The sequence below is a fragment of the Spermophilus citellus genome, assembly GCF_964194105.1.
Source record: "Spermophilus citellus genome assembly, chromosome: 19".
Taxonomy (NCBI): Eukaryota; Metazoa; Chordata; class Mammalia; order Rodentia; family Sciuridae; genus Spermophilus; species Spermophilus citellus.
This window is the reverse complement of record NC_138201.1, coordinates 18,105,993-18,127,786: the sequence shown is the minus strand read 5'-3', so window position 1 is coordinate 18,127,786 and position 21,794 is coordinate 18,105,993. Positions and strand designations below refer to the sequence as shown.

General features: G+C 49.3%; 1 protein-coding gene across 3 annotated transcripts in view; it reads right to left on the bottom strand.

Annotated features, from left to right (window-relative positions):
• Positions 1 to 21,072, bottom strand: part of MRPS25 (mitochondrial ribosomal protein S25) — a 57,881-nt gene extending 36,809 nt beyond the window's left edge. For 2 of the 3 annotated variants that reach the window (XM_081276055.1, XM_081276056.1), the window contains exons 1-2: positions 20,810 to 21,072; positions 17,104 to 17,210 (exon numbers count right to left, since the gene is read on the bottom strand). In XM_081276055.1, coding sequence (XP_081132181.1) covers positions 17,104 to 17,210; positions 20,810 to 20,943 — 241 coding nt within the window. In that variant the 5' untranslated portion in view covers positions 20,944 to 21,072. The remainder of the gene's footprint in view (positions 1 to 17,103; positions 17,211 to 20,809) is intronic. The other variant, XM_081276054.1, reaches the window with a different exon arrangement.
• Between the last annotated feature and the right edge of the window lie 722 nt (positions 21,073 to 21,794).

The window sequence follows — 21,794 nt, the reverse complement described above, 5'->3', positions numbered from 1 at the left end:
GGGCGTCACCCACGGCGACTGCCAGCTGCCAGCGGGCACAGCCAGGGCGGCCACCTCCCGGCGGTGCGGGTCCTCGCCAAGACCCACCGTCTCCCTGCGGGCTCCACCGCGAACCAAGGCCAGCAGACAGCTCCTCAGCAAAGGGGCGACCGGGCAGGCATCAGGGGACTGGAGTGGAATTTCAGGGGCACACACCAGGCTCGTCCCTCTGTCCGGGATCAAGCTACAGCGACAAAGGAAGCCTGGGGCGGGGTCGGTGAGGAGCCTGTGGAGGTCAGCTGGGCTGCGCCGCAGTGTGTGGGGCCAGCGCGAAGGCAGCAGAGTGCACCACCCGGCAGCTGCACCTGGGGCCGGTTACTGGGCACACCCACGCCGGGAGTCAGAGAGTGCGACAAGTGACCAGCGTGGAGGAGTTTACCCAGGGAAACACTGGAGGGGGACCCACCTGGTGCTCCCCCCCTTCCAGCCCTGAGACGGGTGATTGGAAAGGGCGGGAGTGGGAGGGACCGGTCTCTGAATCGGAGACCAGGAATCTTGGTGTGCCCAGGAGCCACAGTGGGCTAAGAAGGAGCGCCTGCGCCACAGGAGTGGAACCTGAAGGAGAGCCCCGCGATGGCCGCCCCGCCCCAGCACGGACTTCAGATCTGCAGACCAGCTGGCCAGGGAGGAGCCTGGAGCACCCCGAGCCTGCGCCCCGCCTCCGGAGCTCCACCTCCAGGACCAACCCTCTCACGGCCACCCCGGCCACCCTGAGGGTGGAGCAAGCACCACACCCCAAGACAACCCCGCTGCCGAGAAGGGAAGCTGAGAAACTTCTGAACCCCAACAGAAGCAGTCAGTCAACTGCTCATCAAGATTTTTTTTCCTTTTTCTTCTTTTCTCTCAAATTTCTGCCATTTTTGAAACCAAGTATTTTTCAAGAATCCGTTGTGTATTGTTTCATTTTTACTTTTTTCTATTTATTTAAAAATCTTTCATTATACATGAATTTCTTCTCTCACTTACCTGCTTCCCTGGAATCTCTCTTTTCTCCTACCAACAGCCAACCTTTATCAATCCCCCCTTCACTCTTCCTGTGATGTTTTACTCTCTCTCCTCCTTCCTCATAAGCATCACATCCTACACCACTCTCTTCTCCCTCCGTTCACCATTTGAAACTGTAAACCCTTTGCAAACCTACTGTTCACCTTGTGGACAATAATTGAACACATCATTTCTGTTTACTGTGACACTATCACAGACGTCTTAGAGGAGCTGGTTGGTTTAAGCAGTTTGGTATATTGTTTATAATGGCTGCTGTCATGGTCTCTCTCTCAAAGACAAGATACTGGAACCTTCAGGAACACCGTACGTCTACAAGTAGGAACTGTGCTGCCTCAAGTCCACACTAAATGGGTAGACACTACCCGAGAACACAAGGGGACAAACTGCCCCAAGAAACCAAGATGCTCCCATAACAGAATCCACTGACACCCACAGTAGACTAAATGACAGAAGGAGTTTAGCATGTACGTAGGTGAACTGACCCAGGACGTAAAGGATGATGTAAGCAGTGAAATCAGAGATGGAATTCAGTAGGTGAAAGATCAGTTCAATAAAAAGAGATTCTAAAAATAAATCAACCAGAAGTCCTGGAAATGAAGGAATCAACAAACCAAATTAAAAATTCACTTGAAAGCATCACCTACAGACTAGACCACTTGGAAAACAGAACCTCAAGCAAGAAAGACAAAATATATAATCTTGAAAACAAAGTTGACCATTCAAAGATGTTAAGAAACCATGAACAGAACACCCAAGAATTATAGGATAACATGAAAAGACTAAATTTAAAATTTATCAAGATAGATGAAGGCACAGAACTACAAATGAAAGGAATGCACAATCTTTTCAACGAAATAACACAAGAAAATTTCCCAAACCTGAAGAATGAATTGGAAAATCAAATACTAGAGGCTCATAGAACCCTAAATGTACAAAACTGCAGTAGACCCACATCAAGGCACATCATAATAAAAATGCCTAACATACAGACCACAGAGAGAATTTTAAGAGCTGCAAGAAAAAAATACCAGATGATGTTTAGGGGGAAACCAATCTGGATCTCGGCTGATTTCTCAACCCAGACCCTCAAGGCTATGAGGTCTTGGAATAATATGTCCAAGCTCTGAAAGAAAATGGATGCCAACCAAGAATCCTACGTTCAGCAAAATTAAGCCTAAGGTCTGAAGATAACCATGATAAACAAAGGTTAAAAGAACTCACAACTAGAGCCTGCACTGGTGAAGGCGATCCCCCACTCACTGTCTTGACAGGGTCACAGTGAGAAAAAGTGTTGGCAAAGCCGCTCTCCCACTGTCTTGACAGGGTCACAGTGAGGATGAATGCTGGCAAAGCCACACTGGTTGGTGGGTAACCGAAACCATGAGACCCTTTTTTATGTAATTGGGACTTTGCATTTTCATGCTTATGTTTCTCACAGGAGGCATGAGTATGTTAAATGCCAAACAATTAAATTTCAGATGGCTAGAACAGAACAGGTAGTTCATGCCTTGGAAGCTGTTCTGCTACCCACCCCTCAGCATATCAAGGACAAAATAAAAGGCTATTCTTCTATCTTAGTACATTGTGGACAAACCTAATAACAGACAACAATCATCCTCTGAAAAACAAACTCTGAGAACTAGCGTACCTTCACTGAGAAACAAATTCTTTGAGAACTAGTGTACCTTGACTGAGAAACAAAAGAAACTCTCTGAGAAAGCAGCTCAACCAGTTTTATGAAAATAAATTTAGGAATTAAAATAGCTTTATAAGACACAATTTTAGAATAATGTTAAAAATATTATTTAGATTCTTAAGTTTAGAAATTATTAAGTCTTTAGTTATATAGGTTTCTGATATGCTTTAAGGATGATTCATAAACTTTAGGACATTTTAAATATAAGATTTAAAGGGACTTTTTTAGATGGGAATTTTAGATTAAAAATAAAGTGCAGGTGTACTTTAGGTTAATGATTAATTAGGAGACTTAGAGTCTGGTTACGTAGTTTGACATTAGTTAATAAGAAAATAACATCTTGGGAAAAATAGTAAATCTTGGGAAAATCTGAAGGATGTAAATTGGTGACATGTTTTATTGATGAATCTGTACTTTGATGATTGTATGGCTGGGAGTCATATCCTGGAAGAATGTAGATCGGTGTGCTCTCAATCATGGTTAAGGAAATGTCATGTCTTGGCAAAGTTTTAAGTTATATAATCAATGACGTATTGTGAATCTATAATGATGAGAAAAATTGTAATAAAAAGGGGACCCAGAGAAAAGCTGCTTTAGCTCTCTCTCTGAAGATTGCTCAAAGGGAACGACTCCTGTCTCATCATTTCGCCGACGCCACTCCTCCTTCGGGACTCCCTGGACCCCGCTGGGGCTGGCCCCCGGCACTGCACTACAGAACATCCTCGATAAAATATTTAATGAAAGTGAAATGAAAAAAAAAGTGAAAACCAGCAAAGGGAGAAACCACGCTAAAGGAATAGTCAATGAAAGGAGAACCTAATTCAAATTAAAAAACAAAAATAAACCAAAATGAGTAGGAATATAAATCAGATCAATAATAACCTTGAATGTAAATGGCCTAAATTCATCAATCAAAAGACACGGACTCTCTCATTGGATTAAAAAACAAGGCTCAACAATATGCTGTCTCCAAGAGACTCACCTCATGGGCAGAGACACTCCCAGACTGAAGGGGGAAGGATGGGAAAGACACATCACTTACACGATCCCATAAACAAGCAGCGTTTGTATCCTCATATCACGTAAAGTGGAGTTCAAGCCAAAGTTAATCAGAAGGGACAAAGAAGGACATTGAACACTGCTGAAGGGAATTATACATCAACAAGACCTAACAATTGTAAATATTTATGCCCCCAAACAATGCAGCCATCTACATACATCCAACAAACCCTTCTCAATTTCAAGAATCAGACTACAACACAGTAAGACTGGGTGACTTTAACACACCTCTCTCACAAATGGACAGATCCTCCAAACAAGAACTAACAAAGAAACCACAGAAGTGAATAATCAATCAATAATTTAGACTCAACAGACATATAGAGAATATTTCATCCATCAATAAGCAAATACACTTTCTTCTCAGCAGCACATGGATCCTTCTCTAAGATAGGCCATACCTATGGCACGAAGGAACTTAGCAAATACAAAAAAAAAAAAAATACAGATAATATCCTGCATTTTATCAGATCATAATGGAATAAAATTAGAAATCAATGATAAAAATAGAAGCTAACACCTGGAGACTAAATAATACACAACTGAATGACCAATGCCTAGCAGAAGAAATCAGGGATCAAATAAAAAATACTTAGAGGTAAATGAGATATCAAAATCTCTGGGACACTATGAAGGCAACTCACTGAAGAGTTGGGCTCATTCATTATAAGAATAGAAAGTCCACAAATAAATAACCCAACATTACATCTCAAAGCCCTGGGGGGGGGGGAATCAATACCAGAAGTAGAAGACAGAAAATAATTAAAATCAGAGCTGAAATTAATAAAATTGAAACAAAAGAAACAATCCAAAAAACTGACAACAAAAAGTTGGTTCTTTGAAAAATAAAATTGATAAACTCTTAGTCACACTAATGATAAGAGAAAACTCAAATTACTAAAATTCATGATGAAAAAGGAAATATCACAACAGATGCTGCTTGTTGGGAGTCACCCTGGCTCCAAAGACTAACCTCCCCACCTGAGAAGAGCCATCCAATGGTGAGCCCTGCTGGCTCACCTGATCCTTACCCACCCATCAGACTAGCCCTGCTGGCTCACCTGATCCTTACCCACCCATCAGAAAGCACCCCAGCCAACTGTCAAACCCTTCAATCATTAAACTGTCATAACCGTCAAACCACCCCCAGATCTATAAATAAGCAGAGCTGTTCCTCAATAAACTCGCATTTTCTCCAATGACGAGCCTTATTCGTTCTTTCATTGGTGCCGAAACCCGGGAGGGGGAATCCCTCTCCCAAGGCTTGCCGTCCTCGTCCTCTCTTTCGAGCGCTGCTGCTCACACAACACCGGCGCTTCAGTAGGCAAGTTCCCCTATCGGGTTTCCCACTTCAGATGGGCTAGGCAGGGGCTTTGACCGTGATCGTCGAGAATGCACCCCACCACCACCTTCACGGTCACAGTGGACTCTCTGGAGCCCGGTTCATGAGCAGGAGGTCCTGAGGGGTGGAAGAACAGGCACTCCTCCCTCCTTCCCTCTCTCAACCACCCTTGTCCCTCTCCTGACCTGCGGGGGCCTCTTCTTCCCTCCCTGCAGACTCCCCCTTATTAAATTCTGCACACAAGATTGGCCTTACCATCAATTAGACAATCAAAGTCAATGGCCCCCAGGAGGATCCCTAGACCCCGCAGTTCTCAGAGATCTGCTTAACCCCTGCGAGTGCTCGAAAAAGTGGACGGAGCTCCCCTGTGTTGAAGCTTTTTCTCTTCTTCATGCTCACCCCGACCTATCCAGCAGATGAACCCCCTCCCTACCGACCGCCCCCATCGGCTCCGTCCAGCCCCTCAGGTGCTCTCCCTGACTCAGCCGACACCTTTGTCCCCCCCCAAACTACGTCCCTAGTGTTTCAATGGATCCTCCAGGCTTATAGCCTCACTCATCATGATATTGGCTAATACTCGCCTTCTTGAGGAAGGTGCCAGAGTCTGGGAACTTGCCGATGAAACTCACCAAGTTAATCCCAATCACCCTCCAGGGCCACTTGCTGCCCCAGATCAAACTCCCAAAACCCCAGATGGCCCTCATGTCCTTATGACATATTTCCTCTCGCAGAGCTACCCCAACATCCGGGCAAAACTAAAAAAGCTCAAACATGGTCCTGCCAACCCCCCCAGACTGAGAAATGTCAGATGCTCGCCCAAGCCCTGCAGGGTGCTTCCTCAGGTTGCTGCCCATCACCGAAAACCCCCCCAGGCGCCTGCTTCAAATGTGGCAAGGAGGGACATTGGGCCAGGGCATGCCCCGCACCACGCACTCCACGTACCTAATGCCCTAAATGTCAACAACAGGTCACTGGGGCTCTGACTGTCCTAGATCCCGTAGGAGGTCTATGGCCAGGGACCTTCTGGGCATGGCAATCAACTGACGGTGCCTTGGGCCCTTGTCCCCGGCCATAACAATCAATAGACAGGAACCCAGGGTGCGGATTCAGGTGGATGGACTCAAGGTTGACTTTCTCCTTGACACCAGGGCTACCTTCTCAGTCCTGACAGAATTCTGGGGGCAAACAGTGCCGTCCACCTCTCCTATTGTCAGGGTAGGAGAAAAGACCATCTATCCAAGAAAGACTCCCCTATTACTCTGTTCCATAGACAACTCCCCATTCTATCAGACGTTCCTGGGCCTACAACCTATTATTCAGGACCTTCTTAGCAAGGGGTCCCTCCGTCCTGCTCATTCCCCTTACAATACTCCCATACTAGCGGTAAAAAAGCCCAACGGGTCCTATCACTTAGCTCAGGACCTACGACTCATCAACACCTCCCTTAGGCCCATACATCCTTTGGTTCCCAACCCATACACCCTGCTGTCTCAGATCCCCCACACTGCCACCCACTTCTCAGTCATAGATTTAAAGGATGCTTTCTTCTCCATTCCCCTTGCCCCCGAATCACAAGATATTTTTGCCTTTACCTGGTCAGATCCCACCACCAGACATTCTCAATAACTAACTTGGACTGTCCTTCCTCAGGGATTTCGAGATAGTCCACCCCTCTTTGGACAAACTTTGGCCTCCGACCTCCAATCTTTTCACCCCCAGTGCCCCGAATCCTCCCTCTTGCAATATGTTGATTATCGTCCAGCAAATCTCTTTGCCCACCTGTGGGGAGGAAAGCACCACAGCCTTTAAGGCTACAGTGGCCCTCAGGGACTCCTTCCTTGGGCAGATTCGAAAGTCCTAGTCCTCTCACCTTTAAGACTCGGCCACTAGAGAGATACTTACCCTCCCCTTCCTCTCTCTTGCCTTGCCTCTCCCCTCTTTCCGGCCCTGGGAGTATCTGGCCTCTCCATAAGGGGTCCCGAAAAGCCTTGGCCAAGGTCTCCCACTGCTCCGGCTCCGTCCAGGACGAGAGCTTCGACTGTCAGGATTTGGTGACGACCAATCTCTGCAGTTCGAACCTGCCACTTAGGCACTCCCGATTTTTTGGCTCTAGCGGGGACGCCCCTTTTGCCAATAAATCAGTTTCCTCCTCCTCTGCGTCCTCTTCCCTCCTCCTTACACGGGTAATGTGTCTTCTCTGATGGTCGACTCTCCCCTACAATGCCTCTTGGATCACATATAGCACCCAGGCCTGGCCCACTTATCCCTTAGACAACCAAAACAGATGGCCCCTTTTTGGATCCCTGGATCCCTCCATTCTAAGGAATCTCTACAGTCACTGTGAGCGTAAAAATGGGTAAAGATGGCTTATGTGCAGGCTTTCTTCTTGCTCCGACCCAATCCTGCTCTCTGCACCTCTTGCAAACCTCTACAAATTCTTCTAGCCCGTCCAAAGGGCACTCAACAGATGACACAGTTCTCCCACTTAATTTCTTGGCCTTAAAGGGATATCGGGCCTCTCCAAAAAAGGCCCAAATAGCATGTAAAGAGGTCACATATCTAGGGTTCTCTCTCTCTCAAGGGAAAAAGGCCATTACAGTAGACAGGAAACAGCTTATTGCGTCTGTATCTACACCAAAGATATAATCTGGCCAAGGGCCCCCAAGATGAACCCCTACCCTCAGCGGCAGGGAAGTCCTTTACAGGTCCTCCTCCAGGCACCCACCCTGCATCACCCCGACCTCTCCCGACCCTTCACCCTCTATGTACACGAGAAACAGGGACAAAGTCTGGGCGTTCTGGGTCAGGAATATGGCCCCACGTTTGTACCAGTGGCCCACCTATCCAACCCCACCGTCAGGGGCTGGCCCCCATGCCTCGGAGCCCTAGCAGTGGCCCATGACCTCTAGAAAGAGGATCACAAGCTTACCTTTGGCTCCGCGCTAACCATCTCATCTCCTCACCATCTGAAGGATTTCCTTACAAGGGGCTACAGTCACTTCCTCCTTCCAGGGTTCTATCCCTCCTTGTCTCATTCCTTGAAAATCCCTCCATCTCTTTTCAGTCCTGCTCTCCATTAAACCCTGCCTCCCTCCTCCCATCTTCTCCCTCACAAGCTCCCGTCCACAAATGCCTGGAGGTATGATTTTACCCTGCCCTACCACCATTTCTGAGGGACCCCTGCCCTCTTTGGACCTCATCTGGTCCTCAGATGGTAGCTCCTTTATACACAAAGGGGTGAGAGTGGCGGGGTATGCTGTCATTTCCCTCTCATCCATCATAGAGGCCAAACCTCTCCCACCCAATACCACCAACCACCAAGCTGAACTCATAGCTGCCACAAGGGCATGTGAGCTAGCAGAGGAAAAACCCTCTCCCTATATATAGATTCCAAATACGTCTTCCATATCCTGACCTCCCACGCAGCCATTTGGAAAGAAAGGGGCTACTGACCACCAGAGGGACGGCAGTCATTAATTCCACACTTATTTCTGGCCTACTACGAGCCTCCAGGCTGGCTTCCCAACTGGGAATAATCCATTGAAAGGCCCCAAACTGACTCCTCCCTGACTACTGTGGGGAATTCCAAGGCCGATCAAGCAGCTCGATCAGCCCCCTACAGAGCTTTACTTCCTCTCCACTACTCTTCGTTACCACCGGGGAGCGGCCCAAAGATCCCCAACAGTTCACTCTTCCAGCTTCTTCACTCTCTATTCCATGTTAGTCCACAGAGCCTCACTAACTTTCCTTCACTCCTTTTTCACCTTTCCCCACGTGGTAAGACCCTCCTACAACAGATCACTTCCGCTTGTCGGATCTGTCAGAGAACCAATACCAATACTGCATTAGAACCTAAACCTTTCCCTTCTCATCAGGCCCGCAGTCATACTTTTCTGGGATGGGTTGGAGCCTTTCCCCACTTCTAACAAACGGGCCTCTACAGTAGTTGATCTGTTGCTTACTCACATAATCCCCCGTTTCGGGATGCCCACTTCTATTCAATCAGACAATGGTCCAGAATTCACCTCGCAGATAACTCAGGGACTGGCCTAGTGCTATCACTCCCTTGGCATCTGCATTGCCCTTACCGCCCCCAGGCTTCTGGAGAGGTTGAAAGGACCAATGGGTCCTTTAAAGAGACCCTCAAGCTCACCATGGAATTAAGCCTGCATGGGTCAAGGTGCTCCCCTTGGTTTTACTGCACATTAGAGCCCTGCCAAAGAAGCCTTCTAACCTCTCACCTTTCGAAGTCATGTATGGCCGTCCCTTCGTTCCTCCCGGACTGTCTACAGAACCCCGACCCATCTCCGAAACCTATGCCCTGCCCCTCTTCTTCCATCTACGCTCTGAACTCTGGTGCTATCAAGACGGGCTCCTTCCTGACCCCAGTCTCTCAAAACCCCGCCTCCTTAACACCTGGTCAACTTGTTTACTATTGCCCACCGGGGGAAAGCCCCCTCTAAAACCAAAATGGGAGGGTCCTGCTCAGGTGACTATGTGCACTCCCTTGGCAGCCAACTCAAGCTGTCTAATAACCAACCAACTTACCCCGTGGAGTCTCATTTCCAGACTTAAGCCCAGTGCTCCTACACATTCATCAGAAGAGCCAACGATCGTCACCTGTCATTAAGTACTCTTGTCATCCCTGCCCACAAGATCCCCTCAAGCTCCGCCTCTCCCGTGTCCCCCTTCTTAGCTCAATACCTAATGCTCCCCCTCATTTCTGGCCCCTCTTGGGTCCTCTCTTTGCCCTATGTCTGGCCAAGTGACCCTAAGGACCCCTCCAGCCAGACTCCCTTCTCCTCCTTAGAGACCCCCTACTTGCTTGGATCTGGCTGGTTGTGGGACCATTGTGTGTTGTCCTTCTGACAAACCACTCAGGTGTCCGGAGCATGGTGACCCCTGAATAAGTGTGAACTACCTTTATCATAAGGGAGCACTTTACCAGTTGCCTTCTGGGCCTAAGGAGGAGCGTGTGTGTTTTGTTCACCCTCCCAGTTTCGTAAGAATTTCAAGTCTCAGTATTTAAGGTTGAGGTGTTTCACATAAGACCTGGAGAGATCTGACTGCTCTCAAAGGGAAACATGGTAACAATGGGCACGGTCCTCCCTTGGCCGCCTTTGTTCAGGGCGTGAGAGAAGCTGCCTTCTTTATTACAAAGCCCGTGCTTTCTTGGTGTGAAGAGAGACAAGACCAGGGAAAGCTGGGCACAGTCATATTTCGGGACCCAAGGGCCAGAGAAAGGTCAAGAGAGAAGCCAGCTGCTTTCAGAGACACCCAGGTAGGAGGGAGTTTGAAGAGCAGCCTTAATAGAGAGGGGAGGGAGCTACATTGGACTAGGAATGAAGAGTGGAGTTGAGGGTGTTAGGTGCAGGACAGGCTGGTCTGCAGGGCATGCCAAACAAAGTTAGCTGCAGGATGACCTGGCCTCTCAAACTCTCCGTCTGGTTCTTTATCACCTGTTTGCTTCAAGCCCAAACGCCCAAGCCTCCACTCAAGGCTGAACACTTAACCCCCCTTGTGCAGCTTGCAGACCCACAGACCCCATTAGATTTGGGCTATAAAAACTCCCTGTACCTGTTCCTTCCCTTTATCATAAAGTTCATTCAGACTCAGGTGGGTAAAAAATTTCTAATCAAGCTTTTAACCAGCTTCTCCTCAGGAACTACCAACTCCTGGCTACTGATAATACTCCAGTCGAGACCTATACCAAACAGACTGACATTATCATGGATCTGTGGTGGCAAGGAACCTTCACTGATCTGGTTCCTGAAGTTATACTGGTCTTCTCTGCCCTCCTGTGGGGGCTCCTTACTTCCCTCCTCTCCGATACTCCCACACCACCCCCATCTCAGCAGGAAGCAGCTAGAATGAGTCGACACCCAATCTCATTTAGTAACAAAGAGGGGGGAATGTTGGGAGTCACCCCAGCTCCAAAGACTAACTTCCCCATCCCCCAAGAAGAGCCGTCCAATGGTGAGCCCTGCTGGCTCACATGATCCTTACCCACCAATCAGACTAGCCCTGCTGGCTCACATGATCCTTACCCACCAATCAAAAAACACCCCATGCCAACTGTCAAACCCTTCAACCATTAAACTGTCATAACTGTCAAACCACCCCTGGCTCTATAAATATGCAGAGCTGTTCCTCAATAAAGGGGCATTTTCCCCCGACAGCAAGCCTTGATCATTCTTTCATTAAATAATACACTACTGAATGACCAATGGCTAGCAGAAGAAATCAGGGATCAAATAAAAAAATACTTAGAGGTAAATGAGATATCAAAATCTCTGGGACACTATGAAGGCAACTCACGGAAGAGTTCACTTCATTGGGCTCATTCATTACAAGAATAGAAAGTCCACAAAAAAATAACCTAACATTATATCTCAAAGCCCTAGAAAAAGAACAAATCAATACCAAAAGTAGAAGACAGAAAATAATTAAAATCAGACCTGAAATTAATGAAATTGAAACAAAAGAAACAATCCAAAAAACTGACACAAAAGTCGGTTCTTTGAAAAATAAAATCAATAAACTATTAGTCACAAATGAACAGAAAAACTCAAATTACTAGAATTCATGATGAAAAAGGAAATATCACAACAGACAGTACTGAAATACAGAAGATAATCAGAAGAAACTATTTTGAAACATATTCCAATGAAATAGAAAATCTCAAAGACATTGACAAATTTCTAGAAACATACAACCCACCAAAACTGAATCAGGAGGATATACACAATTTAAACATCAATTTCAAGCAATGAAATAGAAAATATCATCAAAAGCCTACCAACTGAGAAAAGCCCAGGACCAGATGGATTCTCAGGAGAGTTCTACAAGGCCTTCAATTAAGAACTAACACCAATACTCCTCAAATTATTCCATGAAATAAAAAAGGAGGGAACCCTTCCAAATTCATTCTTTTGAAGCTAGCATCTGATACCAAAACCAGAAAAAGACACACCAAGAAAACAAAACTTCAGACCAATAATCCTGATGAACATAGAGGCAAAAATTACCAATAAAATTCTGGCAAATTGCATACAAAAATACAGTAAAAAGATAGTGCACCACGATCCAGTGGGGTTCATCCCAGGGACACAAGGTTGATTCAACATACGGAAATCAATATATGTGATTCATCAAATGAACAGACTTAGAGACAAGAATCATATGATCATCTCAATAGATGCAGAAAAGACATTTGACAAAGTACAGCACACTTCCTGTTCAGAACACTAGAGAAACTAGGCACACTAGGAACATACCTAAACACTGTAAAAGCTGTCTATGCTAAACCCAAGGCCAGCATCATTCTAATGGAGAAAAATTGAAAGGATTCCCCCTAAAAACCGGAACAAGGATGCCCTCTTTCACCACTTTCACTCAACACTGTGCTTGAGACTCGAGCCAGAGCAATTAGACAGAAGAAAGAAATTAAAGGAATACAAATAGGAAAAGAAGAACTCAAATTATCATTATTTACTGATGACATGATTCTATATTTAGATTCTATATTCTATATTTAAAAATTCCAGCAAAAAACTCCTAGAATAAGTGAATTCAGCAAAGTAGGAAATAAAATTAACACCCATAAATCAAATGCATTCCTATTCATCAGTGATGAATCCACTGAAAGAAATTAAGAAAACTACCCCATTCACAATAGCCTCAAAAAAATAAAATAATTGGGAATCGATCTGAAAACTACAAAACACCAAAGAATGGAATTGAAGAAGACCTTAGAAGATAAAATCATCTCCCACACTACTGGATAGGCAGAATAACACTGTCAAAACGGCCATAATACCAAAAGCATTAAACAGATTTAATGCAATTCCTATTAAAACTCAATGACATTCTTCATAGAAATGGACAAAAACAATCATGAAATTCATTTAGAAAAATAAGAGACCCAGAATAGCCAAAGCAATCCTTAGCAAAAGGCATCACTATACCAGACTTTAGGGAGCTATAACAACAAAAACGGTGTGGTTGGTACTGGCACCAAAACAGACAAAATGGTACAGAAGAGAAGACAGAGAGACAAAGAATTGGAGAAAAGCTAGCCTCTTTAACAAATGGTGCTGGGAAAACTGGAAATCCATTACGTAGTAATGAAATTAAACCCCCCTCTCTCACCATGCACAAAACTTAACTCAAAGCAGATCAAGGATTTAGGCACCAGAACAGAGGCCCTGCGCCTAGCAGAAGAAACAGTAGGCCCAATTCTTCACCAGGTCAGCTCAGGAACTGCCTTCCTTATTAATAAGACTCCTAAAGCACAACAAGTAAAATCAAAAATCAATAAATGGGATACATTTAAACTAAAAAGCTTCTTCTCAGCAAAGGAAACAATAATGTGAAGAGAGCACCCACAGAAGGAGAGAAAATCTTTACCACATGTACCTCAGAGCACCAACTTATAAAGGACTTAAAAGAACTCAAAAAACTTAACACCAAAAAAATAATAATAATAATCCAATCAGCAAATGGGCTAAGGAACTGAACAGACACTTCACAGAATAAATACAATTAGAGAAATGCAAATCAAAACTACACTGAGATTTCATCTCACTCCAGTCAGAATGGCAATGACCAAGAATCCTCAAAAAACTAGGGATAGGCCGGGAGCAGTGGCACAAGCCTATAATCCTAGCACCTCAGGAGCCTACACAATAGAGGAGGGAGAACGGAGAGAAGGGGGCTGGGAGGGAAGGGTCACCAAATGAAGTCAGTTTCCGTGCACATCTGAGCTGTTGGGTATCAGTGACTATGCAGAACCCTAAGGAGCTAAGACAGACAACAGAACCCAGAAACCTGCAATGAGACACACACCACTGGATGCCTTTTTTTTTTTTTTTTTTTTTTTACTGACAGGGACTGAACCCAGGACCCTGGGCATGCTAAGCACACTGCACTGCATCCAACCTCTGGAATGGCTGAAATTTAAATCTTAAAGAATAATGATCCCCCTCCCAACAGAATAACATTTTATTATTATTTAGACATATTATATGATATATACCATATTACATAGTGCTTTTTTGTAAAGATGCCCATGCCCCAATCCCTTGGAACAACCTAGGGACACGCCATCTGTCACAGCACGTGGGACTCTGCAGGTGTGCAGTGGTTTCTGCTGTTGTTTTGCGGTACTGGGGGGTTGAACTTAGGGGCTCTTTACATTTTTGATGGGTCTCGCCAAGTTGCTGAGGCTGGCCTCTAACTTGTGATCCTCTTGCCTCAGCCTCCTGGTCCCAGGATTACAGGTGTGCACCACCACACCTAGCAGATGTGCCATGGTTTTAATGTGTTCCCCCAAAGGTCATGTGTTGGAAACTCAATTCCCAAATTGATATGTTGGTGGTACTTGGAGGGGGGCCTCTGGGAGGATTAAGGTTAGGTGAGGTCAGGAGGGTGGGGCTTCCACACAGGCATCAGTGGCTCTATCAGATGGAGAGACCCCAGCCTCACACTTGCTCTCACCCTGTGACGTCCTCTGCTGGTCTAGACGCAGGAAGGGCCCTCACCAGAATTGGCCCTGCACTCTGGCATTCCCAGACTCTGGAACTGTAAGAAACAAGCTCAGCATAGGGGAGCATGTCTAATCCCAGGAGGCCAAGGCAGGAGGATTATGAGTTCAAAGCCAGCCTCAGCAACTTAGGGAAGCCCTAAGCAACTCAGCGAGACCCTGTGTTTAATAAAAAGGGCTGGGCATGTGGCTCAGTGAACCCCGGGTTCAATCCCTGTACAATTAAGGAAAACAACAACAACAAAAACCCACACAACTGTAAGAAGTAAACTCCTTTCTTTTCAGCCCACTCAGCTTGTGGGGCTGTGCTGCAGCGAGACCTGCTCAGCTTTCCCCTCAGAAGAGCTCCCTCAAGTACCAGCCAGCTGGCAGCCCCGTCACTGTGCCTCTGGGGTCTGCTGCACCCCAGGTTAAGCCCGCACTCTCAGGGACATTCTGCCCAGCAGAGATGGGACAGGCCTGGGGCTGACTCTCTCAGCTGTGTTGTCATCTGCAGCTCCCCCTCCCCAGACCTCCTGTCCCAGAGAGAGATCCGGCCATTCCCCTGCCCCGCCTCCTGCAGCCCTTTATCTTTCAAGGTCTTCTCTCCAATAAGTCTCACCCCAATATCTCAGCACCTAGCAAAAGCCCCAGCACCCTCAGCAGGGGAATGGGTAAACCACTGTGGTGTGTCCCTACAGTGGAGTATCACTCAGCAATGAAAATAAACAGAAGCCAGGAACAAAGGCTGTACCTGTGGTCCCAGCTACTCAGGAGGCCAAGGCAGGAGGATCGTTGGAGCCCAGGAATTGGAGGCCAACCTGGGCATCATAGTGAGACCCTGTCTCTAAACAAAAGCCCATGAACTAGCTGAGCGGGCTCAGTACACTCAAGGCCCGGGGTTCTACCCAACGCTCCAAATGATCAATTGCCCATTCACAATAAGGACGACAAATATCAAGAAGGCGAGGGAGAAAGAAGCCTCACGAAACACCGGACCCCCAGCCCTCCTGGTGGGCTGCAGCTCCCAGGGACCAGAGCACAGTGCTGTGCAGGGGACTCCTCTCCCACAGGGGGCACGTGGCTAGCACAATGATCCCGGCCCAAGGGAGTGGTCTTGCTGGATGACCCACCCACCTACCTTGTGCCCTGACAGTCACCCATCTCCCAGGCAGGGACAGTCTTCTGTCCACCCTCCACCATCCAAAAAGACAGACCAGGAGACCACACTTATCTGAAGCCGAGACAAAACATCTCTGGGTGAGAGAAGCCCCAGCAGGCTCGCCTCTGGGAGAGGGAGGAACAACACCAGGACTGAAACTGTGCTTCTCCACTGAGGGCTGGAGGACACAGACCAGGACAGCCGCTCCTCCATCCCGTCAGTGCCTCTGCCCCTGTGCTTCTGAGCAGCGGCTCCATAATTAACTTTATAAAACACAAGGCCTGCGCTGCAGCTGCAGGCGGGGCCCTGGCCCAGCAAGCTCCAAACCCCTGGGCTGGGCTCCAGCGCAGCCCCCAGACATTCGCGCACACACACGGGTGCCACCATCACCCTCTCTGCGCCCTGGGCCCCAGCTCCAGGTTCGTGCTGGTCAGAGCAATGATGTTCCAGCATGTTCTCTCACTAGGTTTCTCCTGCTTGGAGTGCCTCCCCAGGGCAGAGAGCCGGAGTTGGACGGGCCTCTCCCAGGGGGCCCGGGCACCCCGCAGAGGCAGGAGGGAAGGGCAGGTCCGTTCGCCCACCTGCGGGTCCCTGGAGCCACCAGCCCGGTAAGCCCTGTTCTGCCTTCACTGCGGAAGAAACGGGAGAGCCGCCGCGCAGGGTCCCGAAGACGAGGGGCCACCGAGGCCAGCCCTCTGGTCCCTGATCTGCCTTCGCTGGCCGAACTTTTCAGGAGCCATCCGTGAGCTGTGGAGAACTGAGCGCCGCTGAAGCCGCGAGGGGTAGGGACCTCCCAGCAGCAACCCCCTGCTTTTTGGCCAGCACAACCCCGGACATGGGCGTGGCTCTCCAAAATGCCAATCAACCGTTAACCTCAACACCCCTGCCACAAGGACCCCGTGTGCCCAGACCCCTCCCACAGGACCCCAGTACTGGGGACGCAGCCCAGGGCCTCACCACAGCGACATCTCCAGCCCCTTGAAAGTCTTATTTGGTTAAACAAGAAAACGCGGCGGGTAGAAAGGGGTCCGGACACAGGGCGAGGCCTTTCTGCACCACGCAACAAGAGATTGTGCAAAAACCAGCCCGTGAGCAGGAGATCACTGGAGGTGAGGCAGGAGAGGTGGGGGGAGGTGTCCAGATCGGAGGCCACCGAGGGCCCTGGCAGGGGACACGAGGGAGGTGCTTTCTCAGACCCCAACTGCTGCGGTGGAAAGAAGCGTCTTTCAGATGCCGCCCAGACGGCCCCCAGGGCCCAGCCAGGACCCGGCACTCACCCAGGTAGAAGCGCAGGAAGGGCGTCGGGGTCATGTTCTTGAACATCATGATCTGCACCCAGGGGTTCTTGTACTGGATCTGAGGAATGTTGAAAAACACGAATTTCCTGCAAATAGAAGAAACGACCCAATGTCACAGGGGTTTGACCATAAAATGTGGAGCACACATGGACCGCTCTCGAGAGTGTCCAGAGCTTGCCTTGGATTCTCAGAGGACACTAACCCGCAAAAGGCAGAACTGTAGCTGGAAAGGATCCCCCACCATGTGCCCCCCACAGTGCAGGGACTCCCGGTTATTCACTCAGGGGAAAGAAATCAAAAGCCCACCTGTGGCACACTCCCCAAAAACTGACCAAAGATTTAAAAGGAAAAATAGAATCCCAACAGGTCCACACCTCGGTCTGATGCCCGCACAGCAGGCAGTTGGGTGAAGCCCATCCAGCGGGACCCCTGGGTGTGCAGTGTGTCCAGGTCAGGCCCCAACTTTGAAATAAAGGAATGGTCTACAGTGCAGGTGTGGAGGAAGACCTTGAGCCAGAATGTTCCCAAGACGGATCCCCACAACCGCATCAGAATGTCTGCACAGCAGAGTTGACCAACAGTCAGCATTTGCCAGATCAGAAGAAATATGTTCCCAAAACATAAACCAAAGGTCCATTCCCTTGAGACAGAATCGTACACATGGTTAATAAAACTGACAGGCAAGGGCCACTGCTACGCAGCGCAGAGGAAGAGAAAGGGAAATGGCCCATTATCCTATGTTCTAGAACCTTCCCATTCAACTCATGTAAATTAAAATGATTCTTTTTCATCTTCGATGATTAACTTTTTTAAAAAAAGTTACAGAAGAAAGGAAACATTTCATGAAGAATATAAACTGGAATGGGTGTGGTGACGCACACCTGTGATCCCAGTGGCTTGGGAGGCTGAGGCAGAAGGATCACAAGTTGAAGGCCAGCCTCAACAACTTAGTGAGGCCCTAAGCAACTTAGCAAGGCATTATCTCAAAATAAAAAAAGGGCTGGGGATGTGGCTCAGTGGTGAAGCACCCCTGGATTCACTGGCCTGTACCAGAACAAAAACAACAAAAGAATATATATTGGGGCTAGGTATGGTGCAACATGCACGTTTAAGGCTGGACAATTAGAAGACCCTGTCTCAAAGAGGATTGGGGTTGTAGCTCAGGGGTAGAGCACCCCCTGGGGTTCATTCCTCAATACTGAGAGAAATATGTAGAGACATAAATGTAAATTGCCTTCACTTTTTTTGAAAGCACAGATCTATTTCTTTTTTTTTAAAGAGAGAATTTTTTAATATTTATTTTTTTAGTTCTCGGCAGACACAACATCTTTGTTTGTATGTGGTGCTGAGGATCGAACCGGGGCGGCCTGCATGCCAGGCAAGTGCGCTACCACTTGAGCCACATCCCCAGCTCGAAAACACAGATCTTAAGTCAACAATTCCACCTCTGCTTTCACACTTTCATACCCTGAGATCTACTGTGGGCTCATCTGTGACAGCCCAGGGACAGAACAAGGGGAGAGGACTGAGGAAATCAACTCTGGCAGGTCCCATCCCCAGCAGCACAAGAAAAACAAGCAGCGTACAGCCGTGTCCAGACCTTCCTGCCCCAGAGCTGACCTCACCACCTCTGCCACGCTGCTGGCCACTAGGTGAGTTCCGCTGATGGAAAGTGCTGGTGACAGAGCAGCACTTTCTTTCCCCTGGTTCAGCAGCAGGTCCCTGTCAGCAGCCCTCTGGGTCCGCCTCCTCTGCCCTGTAACCTACCGCTCAAAACCCAAGAGGGGCCTCTCTGGGTTTGTTATTACTTACATGGAGGTGAACTTGAAATTAAGAGTTGAGAGTGGCTAACTCCAGGGGTGGATCAGAGGCCCTGCAGACTCCCCACTCCACCTCTGGGCTCACCCGGTCCCTGCTGGTCACACTCCACAGCAGAGTGATTCCCAACACCACAGAACCTCGTGCAGATGAACCAGGACAAGGCCTGAAACTGCTGAGATGAAAATGTCACAAGGCTCCCAAAAGGTTTTGGTGCACCTCCCACCCCCCAGGGCGGTTCTTGCTGAAGTAAGGACAGAATTAAGGGCAGATGATGGAAATTCCAGTTGGTACCTGCTGCACTGTCCTGAAATTTGGTTGGGCCTCTTACTCCTCCACACTCAGGACAACCCTGGGAGGTGGGCTTTGGCAACTAAGAAAACTGAGGTGCTAAGTGCCCGGGGTCACACAGCTGGGACACTCAAGGCTGTGGCTGTGACTGCTCTGGGCCTCCATTGTCAGAGGTGAGCACTGACTGAGCCCTCCTACACTCAGGCCACTCCCACTACCCAGTGGACACCCTTGGCTTTGGCTCGCCTGAGGCTACAGTACTGGCCACTGGCACCTGGAATGGAGTAAGGTCTTGGGGCAAAAGAAATCCTGAGAGCCACCAGGCACAAGGGCACACTCCTGTAATCTCAGCGGCTTGGGAGGCTGAGGCAGAAGGGTCACGAGTTCAAAGCCAGCCTCGGCAACTTAGCAAGTCCCAAAGCAACGCAGGGTGACCCTGTCTCTAAATAAAAAAATTAAAAGGACTGGGGATATGGCTCAGTGCTTAAGCGCCCCTAGGTTCAATTCCTGGGACCAAAAAGAAAAGGGAAGAAAAAAAAAAAATGCGGAGGGCCCTTGAATGAGCAAAGGCTGGCAGGCGACATGGGGCCAGTCAGTGGGTTATGAAGGACTGTGTGGGCGCCCATTCTCCCCAAGCCCAAGTCCTCTGGAAGCCCTCACCCCGCTGATCCCATATAAGCAGGCCCGAGCTCTGGGCCTCACCTGCTTAGAGCAATGGCTACGAGGAGGCTTCTGGCTCTTTCCATCAACCCTGCCCTCCAAGCCCTTCCCGTGGGACACTCGCTCCACAAGGAGCTTCCTCCCACTGTGCTCCCTCCCAGACTCCCGCTCTGTCCGGGTATTTGCTCCGACCCTGCTGAAGTCCCCACATTCCAGGGTCACTCTGACACCTGAAGAGCGCAGAGACGCGCAGGGGTCAGTTCAAGCCTTTTCACTCGCCAAGTGCCACGCCCCAGTTCCCACTCCAGGCTGACCACCCCGCGTTTCCCTTAAGCGGGGACAGCTGCGTAACTCGCCCCACTGTGTGGTGACGGGCCCGCCCGTGGCAGCGCCGCCACGCCCCCAGCCCCACTCGCCACGCCCCCAGCCCCACTCGCCACGCCCCACGCCCCGTGGGCAGCGGCGGCACCTCGGGCCAGCCCCCAGAGGGGCCTCCCCATCCCTCGGGTGCCCTTAAAAATCGGCGACGTGATGCCTGAGTGGCATTAACAAGGGTTGGCTAGATGTCAACAGCCGTCTCTCTCTGACGCCTCCCCCTGGACGGAGCGACCGTCCCCGTCGGGGACACCTAGCTGGAGCAGCTCGCCCAATGCCACAGGTGGAAGAGCTGGGACCCGAGCCACGTCAGGCGTCCTTGGGCTGCCCCTCCCCAGCTCTCCAGCCACATGGGGGCCAAGGGTCCGGTGGCCTCCTCAGGGTGGTCTTGTCACACCACGCGGGAGGAAGGAGACAAGGGCGGGCCTTGCCCCGCGCCTCTGGTCACGACTGCGGGCGGCCCCGCGGCGCTCAGTCTGTTCGGTGGGTGACGCGGGCAGCGTGAGGCACGGGAACGGGTCGCGGTCCGCCGGACACTGACCTGGCGCCCTCGCCCAGCTCCCCGTGCGTGTTGTAGTTCACCGTCATGACCTTCACCGAGTCCTTGAACACCACGGTGCCCTGGGCCAGGTACTGCAGGGTGCGGCGGATGGGGAAGCGGCCCTTCATGGGCATGGCGGCGGAGGCAGGGCGGCCCGCGAGGAGACGCGAGCCGGCAGCCGTCGGGCCCGGAGTAGCTCGCGCCGCTTTCCTCCTCGCGGGTCTCCACGCCCGCACGGAATCACGGGAGGCGCCTCCCGGCAGGCCGCACGCCGCCGCGGGGCAGCCTGGGATTTGTAGTCCTGCTCCGCGGGCTGGGCGCGGGCAAGCGGGCGTGCGCGGCTCTGATAGCCACCGCCACCTGGGAGCTTTTGTATTTTCACGTTCTGTCAATTAGTCAATTCCCCACCCGCCCACGGGAAAATAATTAAATAGGCTCGAACTCTACCTTAGGAAATAAATCAATACACCTGGTACCGCTGCCAAGTCAACTGAGAGCTTGCTATTCAGCCCCCAAATCAACCCATTTTTCTCTCTCAAAATCTTCAGTTTTGAAATGAAGAGTTGGAGCCCGGAGCAGTGGTAATCCCAGCGACTAGAGAGAGGCTGAGGCAGGAGGATCGCAAGTTAAGAGGCCAGCCTGGGCAATTTAGGAGGACGTGTCTCAAAATAAAAAGGGCTGGGGATGTGGCTCAGTGGTAGAGCGCCCCTCGGTTCAACACCCAGGAGGAAAAAAAGTTCAAAGTACACCATTTTCAAATCAAAAACAAGCTGGTTTGCCAAAGGAAAAAAATGAATGGTTTGGGACCTGTACCTCTGGACCTCACTAGCGAATCTTGTGAAGGATACTTTTGCCAGCTAGTGGAGAGGCTGAGGCAAGAGGATCATAAGTTCGAGGCCATCTGGGCAACTTATTGAGATCCCCCTGCTTCAAAAGAATTTTAAAAAGGGCTGCAGGTGTAGCTAAAATGGTAGAGCACTTGTTT